Here is a 20166-nt window from a genome sequence, read left to right as displayed (position 1 = left end):
CACCTTATCTAGTGCACAATCATTTCCACAACTTTTCATGTTAGTATAATTTGTTCAAAAATGGTAATAAATACATCCTTGAAGTCAAATAAGAATCATTGCACAGTCTACTGTAACTTGTTCTTACTAGTGACAGTCAATCACGCTCCCAGGATCTCGCATGAAAGAAAATAAGCAAACATTTGGGTGTTCTGTAATTACAAACCTCAGTAAAAGCACACATCCTTCTTTAATCAACAAATACATGAAAGTGTGTTTGAAACAGCCTTTTGAGTGTGCCATCCTGCCTCAAAGAGCCACGGCGCAAGGGAAGCACCGATCCCCAGCGACGGGAGCAAACAGTCCCTTTCTGTACCGAGCAAACCAACCACCGAGGCAGGAAACCCCACCACCCTTTTGCCAGAGGTCTAACCATGGATTAAAAAAAACAAACATTCCTGACTAAAGCCACTAAAAGGAGAAGTCTAAGGAACGCCTAATCTCTTCATCTCCAGGAGGCAATATGGCTGAGGCTCACCACGACTGGAACAAAGTGGATACTGTAAATAGCATTGACAGATTACCTCTTACGTAACAATTTTAATTAGACCCAATACTTGATAAAAGTATTTCTTTTTAACACACAACACCAACTCCACACAACCTTCACTAAAAAATCTGATGGATAATATTCCCATTTTAAAGACAGGACAAGTGAGCTCTTGCATTCATGTCTATGAAGTGATGGCCGAGCTCTGGGTCTGCTCTGAGGTCACCACATCCCTCCTCACTCAAGTGGGAGGAAAGTTTCTTCCCAAGTCAACAGCAGCACCAGGACTCAAACCAGCAATGCCAGGATTTCCTCTCCGGCACCGCCTCCTGCCGAAAGGATGCCATCAGGGTCTCCTGGTATTGGGAAGGTTAAGGTTGGCCTCAGAACATTTTCATTACTTACTTCTTTTGTTCAACAATCTGAAGCCCCAAATGAGCAGCAGGAGCCCAGCAACACTTCCTTTCGCTGCCTGTGAGAACTGACTTTGCAGTATCGAGCGACGTTTTGTTCCTCTCAGTATCAAAAAGGTTCACTATGACAACTCAAGTTTTGGGTTATAAATTCCTGATGGGATTCTTTGGGCCGAGCTCCGGGGAGCTGCGGGCGACCAGGGACATCATGCTTCCCATGAAAACCGCCCCACGGCCCCTTTGTTGGGGGCGGGCGGGCGCCGAGGGCAGGGACGGCGGGCAGGGACCCGCAGCGCACGTGCCAGTTGTCCTGCGCTGACGTGAAAACCCCTGTGGCTCCGGGGAAACCGCCGTGGTTTGTGTCTCATGTGGTTCATGTTAAAAATTTCCCAACAGTGATAGACTTCAGCTGCCAGGATCAGGGAGAGCATGTGCATCCAGCATGAACAGCCCCCGCACGCAGCTCTCGGGCATTTCTTTATCCTTTTTCCTTTCTTTAAAATAACTATTGGGGCTCATAACAAGCACTGTCACTCCAGCACTGCTCCCCTGATTGACTTTGCGACAACGATCTGTGGAGGAGATGGGCACTCAAACAGCCAATGCTCTGCCACGCTCAGGCAAAGAGGACTAGAGAGTCTTGGGTTGGGTTTGCTCTGGGTTTATTTTTTGATAAATTTATGTTCAATTTCCAGAATTATTTATCTGATTTTTTTAAGCAGTATTGTAAAAAGAAAACTAATCACAGAACTGTAGTAAAGCAATTCTGAGGCTGAATGAAAACCACACATACAAAAAAACAAAACAAACCCCCAAAAAACAGAGGAATATCTGAACTAGATCAGAACCTGTCATCCTCGAGCCATCCTGGAGTGTCCTGCTACTGCAGAGGTCTCAGCACAGTGATCTTATGTATCATATATGCTCTAATAAATAGGTTCAATGAGTTGAGTTAAGGGCAGAGTTTAACTATTAACTCCAAATTTCCTCGCTCTTATGGCTGTAAGTCAATCCCTTAATGTTACTTTAAAACAATTTCTGGCAGTTGAATAAAATCTATGGTCAATATTACAACTTCTTCCTTCCTAAAGGAAGGAAAATACATCTGTGATTTGCATCAGAAACGCTGTGGGTGAGTGTGGGTGACAAATGTCCACAGCCCTATTGGCCAGGACTCCGAGCCTTCCATTTGCCTTCAGCTGGTTGGGCCCCCGTTATCCCAATCCCAAAACCTGCAGAACTGGCACAACTACCTCCACACAGGTACAGTTCCCAGCACAGGAGCTGTGAGCAGGCAGAGAGGTTAGAATACAAAGCTGTAAGATATATCTAAAATAATCCCACAAAAATCAGATGACACAAAGAATTCTAATACTTTCCTTTTGTTAAGATACAGTAACTGAGAATACAATGAAATTCTTCATGTTCAGTATCTCCCATTAGATCAATTAATATTCAGAGAAAGGCTTTAACATGAAGTTTAAATAATCATAGAAGGAGAAAAAGAACCACCAATGTTCTAGAAGCTTCTCTAGACCTTTCAATCAATTTTATTTATATGCAAAACCAAGAGAAACTCAGAAAAAACAAAGCTCCTCCTGATGCTAAAGCTCTCAATTTACTGACAGGCAAATGGCTTCATGCTGCCACTTAATCTCATTTCTTGCATAATGCCCTCTAATTAGCATATCAAAGTGAATTAATACTTCTAGGGCATTAGCAATGGGAAAATCTGCTCCAGGCTTCACAATAGCAGTTAAGCAAGAGCCAAGAAATCCTCAAAAACACCACAAACCACTTTGCATTGCAAAACTGTTCAATTTATTTATCCTCTCTCTCTAAACACTTTTACCGCACACTGTTTTACTACTGTTCACCAAACAAAATGATAATTGCCAAAGTTACCAGCATCTGTAATGCCTGTTTAGAATCTTAATTTAGATTGTGTACTTGAAGCTCTCTAGATGCTTCCATTGACCCCATCGTACACCACAGACACACTGAAAAACTGTTGTTCTTTTAAAAAAGGCTGTCAGGATATTATTATTAAATTCCACTTTCTGTTTACAATAAATGATTAAAAATTAAATAATCTATGACAAAGCCACCTGCTGGACAATGAGGAATGAGAGATTGGCTTAAAATGTTGATGCATTACTGAAGTATAGCAAAAGGGTTTGACCTGTAAACACATGACACAAACCCACCCCCCTTCCAGGTGATGGATTTGTAGGATGCGGGATATTCAGTGATTCACATTGTTACAATCCATATGACTGTGCAACACACACTGAACTGATCATGAACAAAAGAACTGAAACACCTAAAAGAGTATAAAATTAAAGTACGTGCATAATGACTTTTACTATAAGCTTTTATGCAAAACATGCTATTTTTATCCAATTCCTGACGCAATAAACACGTTTGAGCTGTTACAATCAGAGATCAGAGCTTTTCTCCTCTAAAAAATATTTTCAGATTCTACATTCAATCGCAGGTCACTTTGCAAAATACAAATTAAAATTTATAAACAAGGTCTAAAACCCCCTGAAACTTCATTACCTTGGTGCTCCACATCAGTCTTTAAAAAGAGAAAAAGAACATACAGGGGAAAAAAACCCCAACACCCAAACCCTACCCCTCAGCCCCCGTGCTTCCAGCCTAAGCCCAGGAAGGGGCTGGAGCACCAAGGGAAGGTCAGTAACAAAGAGTAGAAGAAAAGCCAGGGTCAGTGGGATTTTCTGCATTTCTGTTTGCAACATGAAGGGGGAAAAAAGTATAGGAATAACAAAATAAATTATGCTGGATATTTACTTGGTACTTTGAGCTCTCCTGAAGAATGTGCACTCCTGAAAAATATGCACCGTTCAAGGACTAGGCTGCATTACCTCTCCTATTTGAATCCCTGCTTCCTCCCCGGTCCCGGCAGCACCATGGAGGAGCTCTAATGTCCAGCTGGGCTGCACAATTCATCTGTTTGGCTGATGAACTACCCTAACTCTATAAAACCATGAACTGCAAGAGCTGACAGAAACTTTAATAATTTATATTAAATATTGATGTGAATTATTTACTCCATTCACACTTAAAGCCAGGCATTGCCTACCAGAGAAAAGCAAACGTGACAAAAGGTCAACACGCTGGTGAGAAAAGGCAGGCGGTGTCAGGCATGTGTTATCTGAACCATGCTGATCACCTTGATAAGCGAAGAGCATTAAACATGACTGCTGAGCAAACAAACAAAGCATTCTTCTCAGGGTGTCAATCCCGGCACTCCGACAGCTCCAGCTAATTCCACTGCCACGCCGGGACCGCAACTCCGCTCGGGGCTCCGCTGGTTTGGGCTCGCTCGCGCACGGATTCACATTCATTCCTGCTGTTCATAAAAATATTCATCGAACCATCATGTGCACGATGTGCAAGGAATTGAAAAACAGCCTAAAATCTGAGGGCAGATCCAAACCGGACTGCCGTGCGCTCTGCTCCGTAATCATTAATACAGCCTTCACCCGGATTTAAATATTGCGTTACATTTGTAACAATTTAGAATGTCTAATTCTGCTTATATTTGTCTACGGTAGACTGCAAATATCATTATATTAATGTTTCACACAAATCAATGTTTAAATTGAAAAAAGACAGCATAATATCCATATCATACAACTTTTCTATTGAAAGCTGCAGGAACAGAGCTTGATAAATGTGTTAAATCCTGTAAAAAAAAAAAAAAGGACTGTTTCGCATTCCCTACATGCCATGATAATAATTTATCTCTGAATGCAAAAATTCCTTAACTTACAGCAAGCAACCTAAAATACACCACACGGTAACTCCTATAATTTGGTATTTTCAGACAAGCAAGCAAATGTCGAATTCAAAAGTAAATTGGAAGGACATGAAAGATAGCTATAAAATAAAATAAATCACTGCTTCTGGTTAAATTAGTATTGACAAGTAGGGCCAAATTTATCCTCTACAGAGGGCAAAAAAAATTCTCACTGGTCCCAGTACTCTAGGTAAAGATGGATATTTAAATGCAGCAAGGAGCACCAGCAAAGCATTGAAGGTAGATACAGTCACAGGTTCTGTAAGACTAAGTACCATGAATTTCTCTAATGCCCACAATCACCAAATCTCCATTTTCTCAACCAGAGAAGTGCCCTGGTAGAAATTCACCAAAGAACTAGGTTGCTGATAATGAATGTGTCGGAAACAGATGACCAAACGACAGTCAAGACACTTTATTCAATTTATTTTTTCCTAGTAAGACATTTATGAAGAAAAGCAATGTCATTGCCATAAGGACAGTGCAAACAACCAAATCTGCTGCACAGCATCATTTGTAATACATCTGCTGGCAATTAAAAAAAAAACACATTCAAAAGTACAACCACTGGGTCGATGACAAACCTTGGTACTGAAGCACGAGAAGGGAAACAAAAGCTAAATAATTTAAGCAGAGCTGGACACACAGAAACACACAGCGCTGACTTCCTCAGGTAGTCAGGGTACAGCAAAATATGTATTTAGCAGCTCAAAAAAAATCAGGACTGCACATAAATATTTTAAGTAGCTAAAGTGAGTAACAATAACATCACAGCTGATATTTAGAAAATAGCCAACATATACACACACACACACACACACATATGTATGCTATCAGTGCCATTTCATTGTTCCATCTGAATCCCCTTGTGTTCCAGCAGGATTGCGGGTTATCGTGTATTACTGCGAGCTGTTGTCACTAAATGATAGTTCACAAACACTGAGAAGCTGAAATTTGTGCAGTGCAAGGGCAGAGTGCTGTGACTGGATTTTTACATCCCCGCGGTGCCAACAGGGGTTAACATTTTCCAACTCTGCCAGAGCCAAGGCAAAGCCAGTGCTGCTCCAAGGAGTCCCCTCGCCGCGGGTTACAGACTCTGCAGCATATTGACAAGGGGCGTTCCTGAGGAGTTGGGCCATGTCATCAATAAGGAGCTTTGCAGCAGAGGCAGAACCGATGCAGCCCTTTAATCACTGGGACGGCAGCGCGCGGCTATTTACAGTTGTAGCAATAAAAATAAAGGTTTTAGCTTACACAGGAACAGCAAGGAATTAACCCCGTGGTTAACGGCACAAGTTGTCTGGTTTTCAGAGCTTTTTTTTTTTCCCTTCATTCTTTGAAACAAAATTCTGAGTAAGGGGAGAACATTCTTAATGAACATTTTCCTCCTCTCTCTTTAGACATAAAAAATAGTTGCAGCAGCCCGAGCAGCCGAGCAGGCCTTTCGCTTCCCCTGCGGACACCTCCTGCAGTCGAGAAGTTCATTAAGTTTTATGATCTTCCCAAGTCAGTCCTGCTTATAAGCCTCACAAAGGCCACAAATCTGGCAAACCATCATGTATGCCATTAGGCTTTACTAGGAAATGAATGCTATTTAGGGGTGGTGGTGACAGTAAATTCGGGGTTGGTTGGCAGCTATCATTGTTGCTGCTGGACTTCAGGAAATAAATAAATAACTGTATAAGCGTACACAGATATGCACATGGATTCAGACATTTTTATAAATGTGTGATCCTATCTGGTACAAACGATTTTTAAAGACAAAAACCCAAATCATCTATCAACACAATCCAGGATCTAATAATATGTCGTTCCATTGGGAAATAACTGCAATTCCCTAGGACATTTTAAGACTACAAGAATTAATATATTCTCACTTCTTTCTTCATGAGAATAACCAGGACCGCAGGTAGAGCAACGTCCTAATGGAAGCTTAATCAAATGACCAATCTGAAGGCATTTTAGTCAGTAAAGAAGAGCTATTAAAAAAAAAAAAACAAAGGTGCAAATCAGTTTTTGATTCCTCCTGGCAGGAGGTGAGGAGATGGACTGTGGCACAGGTATGCAACAGATGTGAGCACGCGCTGCACGGGCAACTTCACCGCTTCCAGTGACACCTCAGAGAACGGGTAAAACACAGCAGAATGGAGTCACTAGACTCTCACTTGCTTGTCTTCCTCTTTTATTGGAGGGGCTGCAGTAGAACTTTTGGCATCATTTTTCTCTGAACTAATTAAAGTCAGAGGTGGCAGTTTCTTTACCAACACCATGCTACCTTGTGGTTGCCTCTCAGAATGCACACTGCTATTAATAGCTGTAAAGCGTTTAAATGTATTATGCAGCACTTTTGAAAATGTTAAAAATGTTGAAAAAGAAATGTCAGGCTAAATTCAGTAACTCAGTGATTTGCTTTGTACATGGTATATACCTCACAGGGAGAAAAAACCAAAAATCTTCAGCTCCTGACCCTGTGTGAGGCTTTCAGAAATAAGATGCGTCCATTAACCCATGCAGGGAAGTGACAGAGCGGCTCCACCTAAACTGAGGATTCCTCCTCACACTCTCTCCCGGCGAGTCTCACAAAGTCCTCACTGACTGCACTGAAAACTACTAATGTGTAAATAGATACATAATTCAATACAAAAATTACTTAAATATTGCATGACTTATTTCTGAACAGACATGACTGCAACTCCACTTTCTGCTAGGCTCCAGCCTCTCTCCTCACCTCTCAGAAGAAGGCAGCAATAAAGCTATCACGGCAATTCCCACACCCAGGTAAACTTTCCTTCTGATCAATTCTGGAAGAATTAAACACCAGCACATGACCCCATTGGAGGCAGGTTTAAGCGCTCGGACCACAAGACAATGAGGAGCCCCAGTGGGAGGGGGACACCTCTGCTTTAACTGCATCTCAGACCCTTCCTTGTCTTCCAGTTCAGAATTGTTTAAGCCATTCCCTACAAAAACAGCTTCCAGAAAGAAAACAGGCTACAATTTATTTTCACATTTTCTTTGCTTTAGCACGCTAAATAAAGCCTGCACAGACATTTCACCTCAACTGTGAGACCCTGAGTGAAGGTCCCCCTCCGGGAACAGTTTTTGGTGGGGGTGTGGATCCATCTCCATCAATCACCCGGAGCATTAATCCTGTCCCTCCCGCGCTGCCGGGCTGGCAGGAGCGCGCCTTTGGGCAGGCAGACGCCTTCACTCTTTGTTGGTTCCGAGCGATTTCACAAAAGAGATAACTTGCAAACTTGGCTCGACTTCTTACAGCATAAAGGCAGGATCCCAACTTAGAAGTTATCTCTGAAACGCCCCGAAAGGCTTCAGACCAGAAAGTCTCTTGTCAGGTTCCCTCTCGCCTGCGAGACGGCGGCGGCCTCACAAGCACCCTGTGCCAGTAATCCCCGCTGCTGAAAGGACTCGGGCTTTCCTCGAAGCTCACCTCTGACATGTGGCTGACTACACTTGCCTTTCAAAACACCGAGGCTAAGCCCTCTGCAAATAAAGTGACCGTGGGACCTACGCCTGTCTCCTTAATTGAAATCTGCCTCCTGCTAATGTCTGAACACTGAGGGCAGGCTGCTTTCTGGCTCCGGAGCAGGATGGGCAAAAAAGTTTAGGGAAAGGCAGGAAACAAACACAAGCCAAAGCAGGATGGAAAGGGCTTATGAGCTGATCGAGGCGGAACATAGGTAGGTGGGGAGGGAGGGCAGGAGGGGGATCATTCCCCTTATCCTGGGTAATATAATGCAACATAAAGCAGAATCAATCTTAATATTCACAACACAGTCAATACCCTAGTGCTTAGCTGTCAGCAGGAACTGAAGTGGATCCCCGGTAGCAAAGAAACCCTTGGACATAAAGCAACATAATTCACGGAGAACCGCACGCTCCGGGCTCCGCAGCTCAGATTTGCAATGATTTCACGTTGGGTTGTTTTCGTCCAGTTTTATATTTTCAGTGTGGAATTAAGCAGAATGTGATTGAGGATCACATAGTGCTAAAAAGCCAGGCAATGGCTTTAGCTATATGTGAATAAATGGCTATTTATTTTTAAATCCAGATCTTAATAAAGGTTTTTCTTATTGTTAAATGTTCTTACTATTCTCAAATGTTATTATTCTCCTTAAATGATATTATTCTCATTAAATGCCCTGATTTTCATAACACAAAGCAGTATACTTTGCAAATTTTCTTCTTTAAAAAAAAATAATTCTCTATAAATCAAGTGATGTGAAAAAATTGCAAAAAAATGCCCTAGAATGCCCCTAAGAAAAACACGGGGTTTATTCGTGTCGCGTTAATGTAGAGGAAAAAATTCTTTTTGTACTTTTGAGACGATTTTCGAGAATGTTGGCGTTTAAACGCCCGGTGCCGGGAGGCACCGGAGCTGCGCCGGGCACAGCAGCGGGGTCGGGGCGCGCACGGCGGGGCCGCCGCGGGGTCGGATCGGCCCCCGCCCTCACAAGGCTGCCGGCCCCGGGGTGGAAGCCCGCGGTCACACCGCCCTCACAACTCTTTTACACGCTGTCTGGCGCTCAAAAGGCAGCGCGGGCGCTCCGGGGCCGCGGGGGCGGCGAGGGGGGACCCCCGCGCCATTTCGCGGCGCTGCCGCCGCCCCGGGAGCGGCCCGGCCGGCGGGTCCCCCGGCCCCGCGGGGCTCCCCGTGCCGGCCCGGCCCGGCCCCCGCCCCCGGCAGCGCCGTGAGGGCAGCGCGGCCGCGGCGCTGCCCGGCGGCGGCGGAAAGAGGCAGCGCTAAGATGGCTGCGGCGGCGGCGGCGCGGGCGGCCCGTACCTGTTTTCTCCTTGATCTCGCAGAGGACGCTGAACAGGGCGGGTTTCATCCTGTGGCAGTTCAGGGCGTGTTTCCTGGAAGAGAGCACAGGACAAGCGGTTAACGCCGGGCTCCGGCAACATGGCGCCTTCCCGAGCCCCGCGCTGGGGCCGCTCTCCCCGGCCGGGGGTCCCGGGGCCGCGGGCAGCGAGGGGCGGCCGGACCCTCCCTCAGCCCGCTTCACTTTTATACCGAATTATCTTTGTGCAAACGCCGCCCGAACGAGGGGGATAAATCACCCCCACACACACCTTGTCCCCGTCCTGCGATATTAGAACTGATTTATTAAGGAGAATGGGGGGGAGGGGATGGTGCAGAGTTAACATTGTTTTTGTATTTATTGTGATTTAATACAGCCAGGGTTTGGTTTGGGTTTTATTCACACACACACACCCCTCTCCTGCAGCAGTATCTGGTCAGGTTTATAATCCATCTGCCGCCACTTTGAGACAAGAAAGAAAGAAAGAAAGAAAGGGACAAAGTTGTACTTTTAGGGGTGGCCGGCCGGACAGACGGCCGGACAGACGGCGGAGCAGAGGCCGGTGTCCACCGGACAGTATCCAGCGGGAACGGGCAGGGATCAGCCACTGCCTCCCGCGCAACACAGCGACGGCAGAACCATCGCATACTTCTCCATTTATTATATATATATATTTTTTTTTTTTAAGGAAAGAAATCATTAAATAGCAACTTTGGCTCTGCTTTGGCTGCTGGTAATTTCTCCTACGGCCCTAAGAAGTTGCTCTGAATTGTGAGACTCCGGGTCTCCGCAGAGGAGCAGGAAGAAGAGAAACAAAAACCACACACACACACCAAAAATAAAACTAAAAAAAAAAAAAAAAGAATAATAATAATTAAAAAAAAGGACAAGGTTTAATTAGACGAAACCAACTTTGCTTGTGCCTCATCCAGGCTTTGGTCAGTGATGGTCATGATCTGATGGAGGATGTCGCCGATGTCCTGCTTCCTGCCGTCGCCGTCGGCCCCTTCGTGTCCGTGGGGAGGCGGCAGGGCCATGCCCCCCTGCACCGAGTGCCCGGCCAGGTTCACGCCGGCCAGAGTCTGCAGCATCCTGGACTGATCGTCCATGGCTCCGGGCCGGGCCGCGCTCCGGGCGGTCACGGCAGCGCCTGCCCCGCTCAGTCCCAGTGCCGCGCTCCCGACCGCGCTCTGCACACACACCACAAAAAAAAAAAAAAAAAAAGGGGGAAAAAAAAAAGCCAAACAAAACAATAATAATAATAATAATAAAAAAAGTAGTATTTGTGTTTTGACCGGATCTCAGCTGTTTATTCCACTCTCTTCTCCTTCCCAGGGCAGTAAATCACTCTCTTCTTTAGTTACAATCTTCTTTCATCATCATCATATTGGTGCCTCGGATAAATGAGCTGAGCAGGTTTCTGTGAGGTTTTCCTGGTACAATCTTCCTCCAAAGCTTTTTTTTTTCCTTTTTTATTTTTATTGTCGCTTTTTATGTCTTTCCCCACTTGTCCAAAAATCTTCTTTGCAAAAAGGCAAAATTAAAAAAAAAAATTAAATACAAAATAAAAAAAACTCGCTTTCAAATCCTTCAGAAGTTGGGAGGGTGCAAACAGCAAAACCCACAACAAACCAGCGAACACCCCCACCCCCAAATTGCAACATAAAAAAAAGCCAAGAAAACACAATCACAGAGGGAAAAAAAAAAATTAGTCGCCCTCCCCCCCAAATAACAAACGATCCCAAGTCTGTGCACGGGGGTGAGACAGCAGCAATCAAAAGTTTGAACTTGTGCAAAGAAAAGAGCGGAAATAACGGGGAAAGAACTGTAAAAAAATTAATTACACACTCTCTGCAAAGCAATGTGCAAAAATATCGGCCCGCCGGAATTTATGAGCCCCGCGCCCGGTGCCCGCGCGTGTTTTATGTTGTTTGATGGCCGCTCCGGTGAGGGATTGACAGGCTGCCAACGCCACTCACTCACCGCAGACGTGTCACCCTGTGAAGGAGCCGAGCGGCGCGCGAGAGGGAGCGGAGCGCGGGCCCCGCCCCGCCGGCCCCGCCGCCCCGCCCCGCCCGGGCCGCGCCCGCCCCGCTCCGCCCGCGCTCCTCCCGCCGGGCCCGGCGGCGCCCGCGCTCCCGCGGCGCGCGGGGGGCGGGGCCCCGCGCGGGACCGACGGCAGCGCTGACCAACCCGCGCTCGCCAGAGCGGGCGCCGCCGGCAGCGCCCACCAATCGGCGTGCGCGGGGCGGTGCCGCGCCCGCCCGGCCCCGCGCAGGCCCCGCCCGCAGCGGAGGAACTTGTGATTGGTCTGTTCGAACGGTCACGGGGCGGGGCTCGCGGCCTGGGCCCGCCCCCGTTGCCGTGGTGACGCGGCCGGGGCCGCGCGGCCCCTCCGGGAGCGCCGGGCCCGGTTCGGTCTCGTCCCGCCCGGTTCGGTCTCGTCCCGCCCGGTTACCCGTGCGGTGCAGCCCGGGCGCAGGATGAGGCAGCTGCTGTGCCAGGCCCGCCCGTGCCCCGAGCGCGGCCCCGCGGAGCAGCTCAGGCCGTGCATTGCCGGGGCTAATTTCAAATTACCTTCTTGCAAATTTTCACAGACCCCCGAAATGGGAACAGAATAAACCACAGCCACCAAGGGTAATTAACACTTCTTTCTCTGAGGAGTTATTTGCAGATCACTGCCACCCTCCCTCATTGTCCTCTCGTGGGACACCCCTCATGCAACTGACCCTTTTTTCCCACACTTCAGACAGTGTGTAACACAGCTGTTACCCCAGAGACCTTTCGAGGAAGGGAAACCGCGTGTAGGTGTGATAAAGAGCTACAGTAGCAAATAAAATGATCTTAACTCACTCGGTCTGTGGCAGATGGTTTCAGTGGAGCCATGTCCAAACCTCATCCCTGTCTGGCCTTCCCGGGTGTCTGCTCACGCCTCCAGCTCGCTGTTGCTCAGGCAGAGCTTCCGGCTCCTCTCAGTCCCAGCTGACATCCCCACATCTTCACTCAGGCCCTGGATGCCACTGTGTGATCTGGAACCCTTTATCCATCTCACTGGGAACAGGGATGGCTCCTGGTCAACAAGTCTGTGCTCTCACTGTCCTAGCAATTAACAAGTTCATTCACATTCCAATCGCCTTCCATTTTGATTATCCCACCAATGTCCGGTCTGAGCCAATGAGTTCTCAGGGTCATCCAGCTTTACTAAGACTGCTACTCCAAAGGTATTTTTTAACTGGTATTATTGCAAATATTTCACAGATCTGTTTGCATTTCGGTTCAAGTGCAAAGTCTCACAGATGGAAAGGACAGTTCCACTGGTACCTGAGCCAAACAGGATGGTGCTGCCTGGCTAGCCCCAGGCTCAACCCATCCTGCCGGGAGCCGTTCAGTCCCACCACATCTGCACAAAGCTGCTGTGCTGTGGGAGTTTTTGTACTGTTTTGTGAGGCTGAGTCCAGTCACCCCAGAGCTCTGGGCTCTGCCAGCTGCAGCCAGGGGCTCCCTGGGATGTGCCCTGTGCTGGGGCAGCTCCCCCACTGCTGCCAGACAATGTCACCTTCTCTTCGCAAGGACCTCTGCTCAGGAGCCCTCGGTGGCACTTGTGCTGTGCTGTTCCCTGTCCTCAAAGGCTGTTTTTCGATGTGTGCAGCTGCTGAGACTGCCAGGTCAGGCCTTCCTCTGGGATTAGCCAACAGTCTCATTACTTCACGGGAGATTGTGGAGCCTGCACCAGCAAGCCTGGAAAGGTGACAGGGACACACGGCCAGGGCTCCAGGAACAGGCACCGTCAGGAAAAGGAACCCTGGGAGCACCGGGGAACATGCGCGGCTCTGGGAGGCCGGGGGTGTGAGGTGCGGCCTCCGTGTAGAGCCAGCCCAGGGCTACCCCAGCTCCTGATAACCCACGGTCAGTCACTGCCCTGTGCAGCTGTTCCCTCTGTTTCAGGTTCGTCCCGTTTGTGTTTGTACATCGAGTGCCACTCGGCAGGTTTGTTTTAAAACCATCAAACAAACACAAGCCTCACAGAGTTTCAAGCAAGAAATCGGAATTAAGACTGGCGCGATCCCCCTCAGAAAAGCCTCCCGTGTGCGGCTCCGGGGAGCGCTGCAGCCGCCGCGGGTGTCGCCGGTGCCAGCCCGGTGCTCCAGGGCCCCAGTGGCCGTGAGGGTGTGAGGCCGTGCCCGGAGTGCCCGCGGCGCTCCCGGGGCCATCCCGGGGCCGTGAGGGTGTGAGGCCGTGCCCGGTGTGCCCGCGGCGCTCCCGGGGCCATCCCGGGGCCGTCCCGGGGCCGTGAGGGTGTGAGGCCGTGCCCGGAGTGCCCGCGGCGCTCCCGGGGCCGTCCAGGGGCCGTGAGGGTGTGAGGCCGTGCCCGGTGTGCCCGCGGCGCTCCCGGGGCCGTCCCGGGGCCGTGAGGGTGTGAGGCCGTGCCCGGTGTGCCCGCGGCGCTCCCGGGGCCATCCCGGGGCCGTGAGGGTGTGAGGCCGTGCCCGGAGTGCCCGCGGCGCTCCCGGGGCCGTCCCGGGGCCGTGAGGGTGGGGCCCGTGCCCCGCCCGTTCCGCGCCGTCACTTCCGCGGCCGCGGCGCTTCCGGGTCGCGCGCGGCCCCGCGCCCGTCCCGCCGGCCCCGGCCCCGGAAGCGGCTGCGCGGCCCGGCCCGGAGCGGCGGCGGCGACGCCGGTAAGTGCGGGTGGGGAGGGCCCCGCGGGCTGCTCCGCGCCGTGACCCCCGCAGTCCTTCCCGGAGCCGCCGCGGCACTCCCGCGCAGTGCGGGGCGCGGCCCCGGGGGTGTCAGCCCGCCCGGGACATGGCTCGGGGCCGCCCCGCGGGGTCCGGGCGGGAGGAGCCCGGCGAGGGGCAGACGGAGCGGGTCAGACGAGCGTCCGGCAGCGAGGGCAGCCGGGAGCAGGTGAGTGGGACGAGCGGCAGAGCGGGCGCGGGCCGGGCGGGCACCCCCGCGCTGCGCCGGGAGCGGCGGCGCTCCGGGGGGCTCGCAGGGTCTCGGCCTGGTGCCCGCCCTTCATCGGGATCGCCCCTCACACAACCCCTGTCCCTGTCACACGCACCCTGTCCCTGCTCCCGGCTGCTCCTGCAGCCTCAGGGCAGGGCTCTGCCTGCCCAGGTGTTCCCAGGAGGGCACTTTTGGCACATGGAACCCAAAGGTATTGCTGGATGGGGCTCTCAGTTCTTCACCTGTTGGCGAGTGCCATCAGAACTGGCATCTGCACCGCAGGAGCAATGTAATGGAGCAGGAGAGGTGTCCAGGAGACATGCAGCGAGTTGATTTCAGTGCTAGTGGAAGTTTGGTGATTGCCTAAATGGAGATACCAGAGCCAAGCTTGGATTTCCTGGCTGTGTTCTACACAATTTTGGGCGTCGGGATTATCAAGTAGATTCAAGGCTGGGAATTAAAACTCTCTCAGTTACGTTTCCAAATTCAGAACAGCTCCATTCACGGACACTTTTTTGGGTTAGATTAAAAATAAATTGAGATCAGTCTCTGCATATAGACTTGTACAGAAATAACTGAAGCAGGGAATTAGAGCCAATTTAGTGCATTTCTGTTTCAGTCATGTTTCAGGTCTGTGTTATTACACTCTTTCCTCATCTGTTTGTTGGTTAAACTGTTTCACCCAGTTGCAACAAGTAACAAATGTTAAAATAACAAATGACAAATGTTAGAATAACAAGTAACAGCTGCGATCTTGTGTGCATTTCTTGTTGGATCAGCAAAAGCCTCAGCAGGTGAAGCAGCCTGGCACAGGGATCTGTGTTACACATTTTGTAGCAAGAATTTTGCCAACCTTCTGAAGTTGAGAGCGTGAAAAGTAGACACCCGTATGGAAAGGTCAGTCACAGCAACAACTGGGACATCAAATGAACAGGATATGAGTCACAGCCCTGGGCAGGACCAGCCCATCTCCCGTGTGGCAGCGCTTTTTGGAGACCACAGAATCACTGAGGTTGGAAAAGCCCTCCAAGACCATCAAGTCCAACCTTTGGCCCATCCCCACCTTGTCACCCAGCCCAGAGCACTGAGTGCCACGTCCAATCATTCCTTGGACACCTCCAGGGATGGGGACTCCACCACCTCCCTGAGCAGCCCCTTCCAATGCCTGAACATCCTTTCCATGAAGAAATCCCTCCTGATGTCCAAAATTTTTTCTGATGTCCAAGGGCAAATGACACTTGCTGAGGAAGGCAGGGAGAGCTCAGGCTCTCTTCAGTTCTTCCCCTCCAGGTGCTGGGAGGGGCAGGTTTGAGCTGTGGGGTGCCGGGTGTGGGAGCAGAGCACCCAGAGCGCTCTCACAGGGCTGTCGGTGGTTCTCGGCCCCATGCCTGGGATGTGCCGTGCAAGGAGGTGCTGCCTCAGGTCTTGCAGCAGCAGTTCTTGAGGGCTTTTCTGTTAGTGCCTCTGACACAGACCCCAGGCTGTGTTTTAATATTAACTGTGTGTGTGAGCTGAGGAGCTCCGTAAAACTGTGGTGCCTTGCTGTTCAGTGTCTGTCGGCTCAGTTTCTTATCCAAGGCAGCACAAGGGCAATCCCTGCCTTGTTTCCTTATTGCCTGAGGAGTGTTGTATCTAAACCCGTTATTCTCAAAGTAAATCAAAGCTCCTTGAATGTGTTTTGTGTGCTCTTGAAGGAGACGGATCCAAAATTAAAAGCCAGAGGAACGGCAGATTCATATTTTGCTGAAGAAATGTGAAACTGTCCAGTTGCATTTGACATAGAGTCCCAAAGGGGCTGGAGGTCTTGGGCATTTTTAAATAGGTCTGATCGCCATGAGCGTTTCTGAAGTCAGAAGCAGCTTGCACCCTATCATATTCTGAAAATGTAAGCGTCATTTTTATACACTATTTTCATGCACTCAAGAGTACAATGGCAACAAACAGAAGAAGACAGAAGATGCAAACCCAACAGTGTTTGTTTTGACAGGTGCTGCTGTTCAGTGCCCAAACCCCGGGTGAACCCAAGTGCACAGCAGTGTCGGGGCCCAGCGAGCCCCTCTGTGGTGCCGGTGCAGAGCTGTGCACAGGATGTGCTGAGGGCCTGTGGGCTGGCTGGACCTTCAGCGTGTCCCAGGCTGTGTCCCAGGCCCAGCCAAGGCAACCTCCATGAGCCTGGAGACTTCAGGGACTGGAAGGACACAATTAGATCACCCCTGGGCCTTCCCTTCTCCATGCTGAATAATCCCAGTTCTCTCAGACTTTTCCCACAGGAGAGGTGCTCCATCCCTCTAATCATCTTGGTGGCTTCTTCCAGACTTCCTCCAACAGGTTCATGTTTTTTAGGAATAAATGTTCAAGCTCAGCAAATTGTCTTTTAGGCATGTGAGTGACAGATCATGTTCCTTGTAAAAGTGCTGTTGTTGAATGTGTTCCTTCCCAACTTTCCATGAAAAAGTCCTGTCAGCTTCACCCACTCCTGCACAGGATCTGCTGTTCCCCATTCCTGGAAAAGAGCCTTCATCAGGAATAAAAGGGAAGTGGTAATGTGTTATTTAAAAGGTATTCTGTGTTTGTTACTTTAAAGTCAGAACAGTTAAGCCTCAAAATTTAACTCAAATACTCAGACATTTTTTCTGGATAGTAAATTCTCCTGCACGCGTGCTGTGAAATTGGGTCATGGGGGATCGGGGGTGGTGGGTCATCCCAGTGTGTGACCCTGCAGCTGTGGTGTGTGTCAGGGAATGCCTGCAGCCAGCACGAAAAAACAAGCGTAATCAAGGCATTAAAAATTAAGCAAAGTGTTTGCACATATTTAGATGAGGCAAAGCCCAGGCAGGATGCTGCATCTCCGAACGGCCTCGATCCCAGCATTCAGCACAATATCCGAATGAAAAATGACAACACTTTGTCATCTGTTCAAATTGATATTGCACTCTCGGCAGTGACAGCTGAAAAGGCCCACAGGTGCCATATAAAGAGGTGACCATGTTGTCATATTTCATTTAGGCATCCCTCTGCAAAGCCATAATTACCTAATTAGGTTGTTAATTAGGAGATTAGCATTTCACTATATTGATAGAATGCTCTTTGCAGGCACGAGTCTAGATACAGATTTGTCTGCCCTAATTTATAATCTCTGCATTTTTTATACTTATTTATTTGCTTAAAATCTTGATGCAAGATAGCTCAGGTTAGTGGAGAATCAACTTGTCTGCAATTAAATGAAGATTTGACAAGATCAGGAAAGAGGAGAGCGAACACTTCCCATACATACCCCAGTATTTTCTCCCTCCTCTAAAGCTCAATAATTAAAATATCGGAATTGGTGTAATTTGCATCCTGATTAATATGACAATAAAAATATTGCCAAATTCCAAGCAGTTCAGAAATATAGAGCTAATGCCAGATTGATTTACAGGTCTGGAAATGAACAAATAATTTGTTGGAAGTTGTGTGTAATGTAGTGTTTGCTCATCATAACTTCCCAGTTTCAGTCTCCCTTGTGAGAGAGCCTCTTTAAATGACTGTAAATGATTATTTCCTTTTTAATGATAGGACCCAGAGTGTGAGTGACAGCTTCTCCAGATAAGTATTCACTCTTAAATGCACTTGAGCTTTTGCTGAAACATAGACTTGAATGTTCATATATTGCAGTTCACTTTCCTTTATCCTGCCTGCCCAGGGTCTGTCTGCGTTCGAGGGGTTGATTATTTGTGCTGCTGCAAATGCAGATAACCAGAACCATTTCTTTTGCAATTGCAGACAGAAGTTCACTGGAAAATTATTTCATATAACCTGAATCATAAATTTTGAAGTATGTTCACGCTGTCCTGTTCCTGCTTATATGACGTTGGGAGAAAAATCAATTTTTAATTCTAATCTGCTCATCTTTTTCATTAGTTTTTAAGATCACTTTAAAGAGCTCCAGTCAGAGGTGTTTGAGTCCAGTGATTATGGAAGCCCTTGAGTGATAAGATGACCTGTAATTGTATATAGTTCTTCCAGCCTTCTGTGTTTTGAGTTTTTTAGTAGTTACTTTGGATCCAGGTCGTACCTTCCACAAGTTGTGTCTTTGGAATATTTTTGTTTACCTTCAATAGGGCTTTAATTGTTTATTACTTCTTTAAGGAGGGCAGTCAACTAAAAACGTATTTTCTTCTAAAAAAAAAAAAAAAAAAGAAAGGCAAGCTACAGCTTTGCAGAATAGGAGAGAGGAATTTTTTTCCTGCTTCTCACTTCTTATTTTATAATTTAGAGAGGAAAATGTCTTGCAGGAATTGGCTAGAGAGTTTTGTGGAGAATTTAGAGCTGCTTTTAGCCATTTGAACTGAATGATTGTTAAAATGATTCCATTGAAATTGGTGGAATTTCGAAGCTGTAGCTCTTTCCTGCAGCAGAACATTTTTAGTTGCTTGCAGTTTTCTCTGATTTTATCATTTCTTACAACTTATTTAGAGGTCTGTGAGCAAATTTCATGTGTGCTCTGTGTGATGTATTTTAAAGCATGAAAAGCAAACATATCAACACTTTGTGTGAGGAAAATATTTCCTGTGCTCTGACCAGTGGCAGGATGCCGTGAAAGGCAGTGCTGCCTGGTCAGTTTAGGAGCAGTGTCCTTCAGTCAGCCCTCGGTGGAGCTGGGAGTTTCCAACCCAGAGTCTGTGAGCTCCTTATGGGGTGTGGGTGTGCCTGTTGGCACTGGTGTCACTTTGCCAAGCGAAATCCATAGTTCTGCTGGAAAACCTGTCAGGAGCCTGCAGGTGGGAGCAGGGCTGGGAGCAGTGGGTGGCAGGGGTGGGGTCCTGCCCCAGTGCTGGCAGATTTGGAGGTGAGGCACAGCCTGTCCCAGCTCTCATGCAGGTGAGGGGGCAGAGACGAGACCCTCGTGCTGGGCGGCGAGAGGGAGGGGTTTTATCAAATTCAACCACGTATATTTAAAACAGGCCAGAAAATGCGTTCCAAAATTACTGTTTTCCCAAAAGTGAGGTAGCCTGCACTCAGCGTTTTTGATGCTCAAGGTCAGTGGTTTGCTGTGAGAACAGCAGTGAGCAGGGGCTGACACATGGTCGCAGTCCCAGCAGTGGGTGGGTGCAGCACGGAGCGGGGTTCCAGCTGCGCCTGCTGCCGTCTGTGCTGACACGTGGTGGGCGACGGGATGGATGGGAAGGATGGCAGTCGTGAGGTATGTGTTTAACTTGTCCTTTGCCCTTATCTCACACTTGCCTTGGTATCTCCTTGTCACCTGATGTAGGCTGACATGCAGATATGAATACTCCGGGTGGGGTTTTTGGTGGGGAAAGAGGAAAGCGAGACAATATTTAAATAAACACAGTGTATCAAGCAAGCGGGAGGGTCACAAGAATGGTTAACGTGTTGTGATGATGAAGTTGCCTCCCCAGTTTCAGCTGTGTGTTTAAGGTACAATCTGTATAGCTGCAGATCCTTTTTCAAGACCTCTGTGTCACCTCCTGAGAGCGGAATCGTTTGTTAGCACGCTCTGTATTCTCATTGTGTGCCGGGTTATGAATGAGGCTGATCTGCATAAAACCCTGCTTCCCTCGCTGGGAGAGTCTATCGATGCCATAAATATAGCCGTGGGGTACTGGAAGAGGAATACTGCTGATAAAAATA

The 20166-nt window shown here is 48.5% G+C and overlaps 2 protein-coding genes across 9 annotated transcripts in view; one reads left to right on the top strand and one right to left on the bottom strand.

The window, feature by feature from the left end:
• Nucleotides 1-11628, bottom strand: part of PBX3 (PBX homeobox 3) — a 100710-nt gene extending 89082 nt beyond the window's left edge. The window contains exons 1-3 of one of the 6 annotated variants that reach the window (XM_050319845.1): nucleotides 11572-11628; nucleotides 10501-11107; nucleotides 9570-9643 (exon numbers count right to left, since the gene is read on the bottom strand). In XM_050319845.1, the coding sequence (XP_050175802.1) occupies nucleotides 9570-9643; nucleotides 10501-10697 (271 nt within the window). In that variant the 5' untranslated portion in view covers nucleotides 10698-11107; nucleotides 11572-11628. Of the gene's footprint in view, nucleotides 1-9569; nucleotides 9644-10500 lie in introns of all 6 variants that reach the window. The other 5 variants (XM_050319844.1, XM_050319843.1, XM_050319847.1 and 2 more) reach the window with 5 other exon arrangements.
• A 2538-nt stretch (nucleotides 11629-14166) lies between these two features.
• Nucleotides 14167-20166, top strand: part of MAPKAP1 (MAPK associated protein 1) — an 85001-nt gene continuing 79001 nt past the window's right edge. Inside the window, exon 1 of one of the 3 annotated variants that reach the window (XM_050319877.1) lies at nucleotides 14167-14264. The gene's annotated coding sequence lies outside the window, so the exon portion shown is untranslated. Of the gene's footprint in view, nucleotides 14265-14356; nucleotides 14494-20166 lie in introns of those variants that run through there. The other 2 variants (XM_050319876.1, XM_050319878.1) reach the window with 2 other exon arrangements.

Source organism: Myiozetetes cayanensis, unplaced genomic scaffold (assembly GCF_022539395.1).
Source record: "Myiozetetes cayanensis isolate MyiCay16 unplaced genomic scaffold, myiCay2020 scf23, whole genome shotgun sequence".
Lineage (NCBI taxonomy): Eukaryota > Metazoa > Chordata > Aves > Passeriformes > Tyrannidae > Myiozetetes > Myiozetetes cayanensis.
The sequence above is the reverse complement of the archived record's forward strand: the minus strand, read 5'-3'. Positions and strand labels throughout refer to the sequence as shown.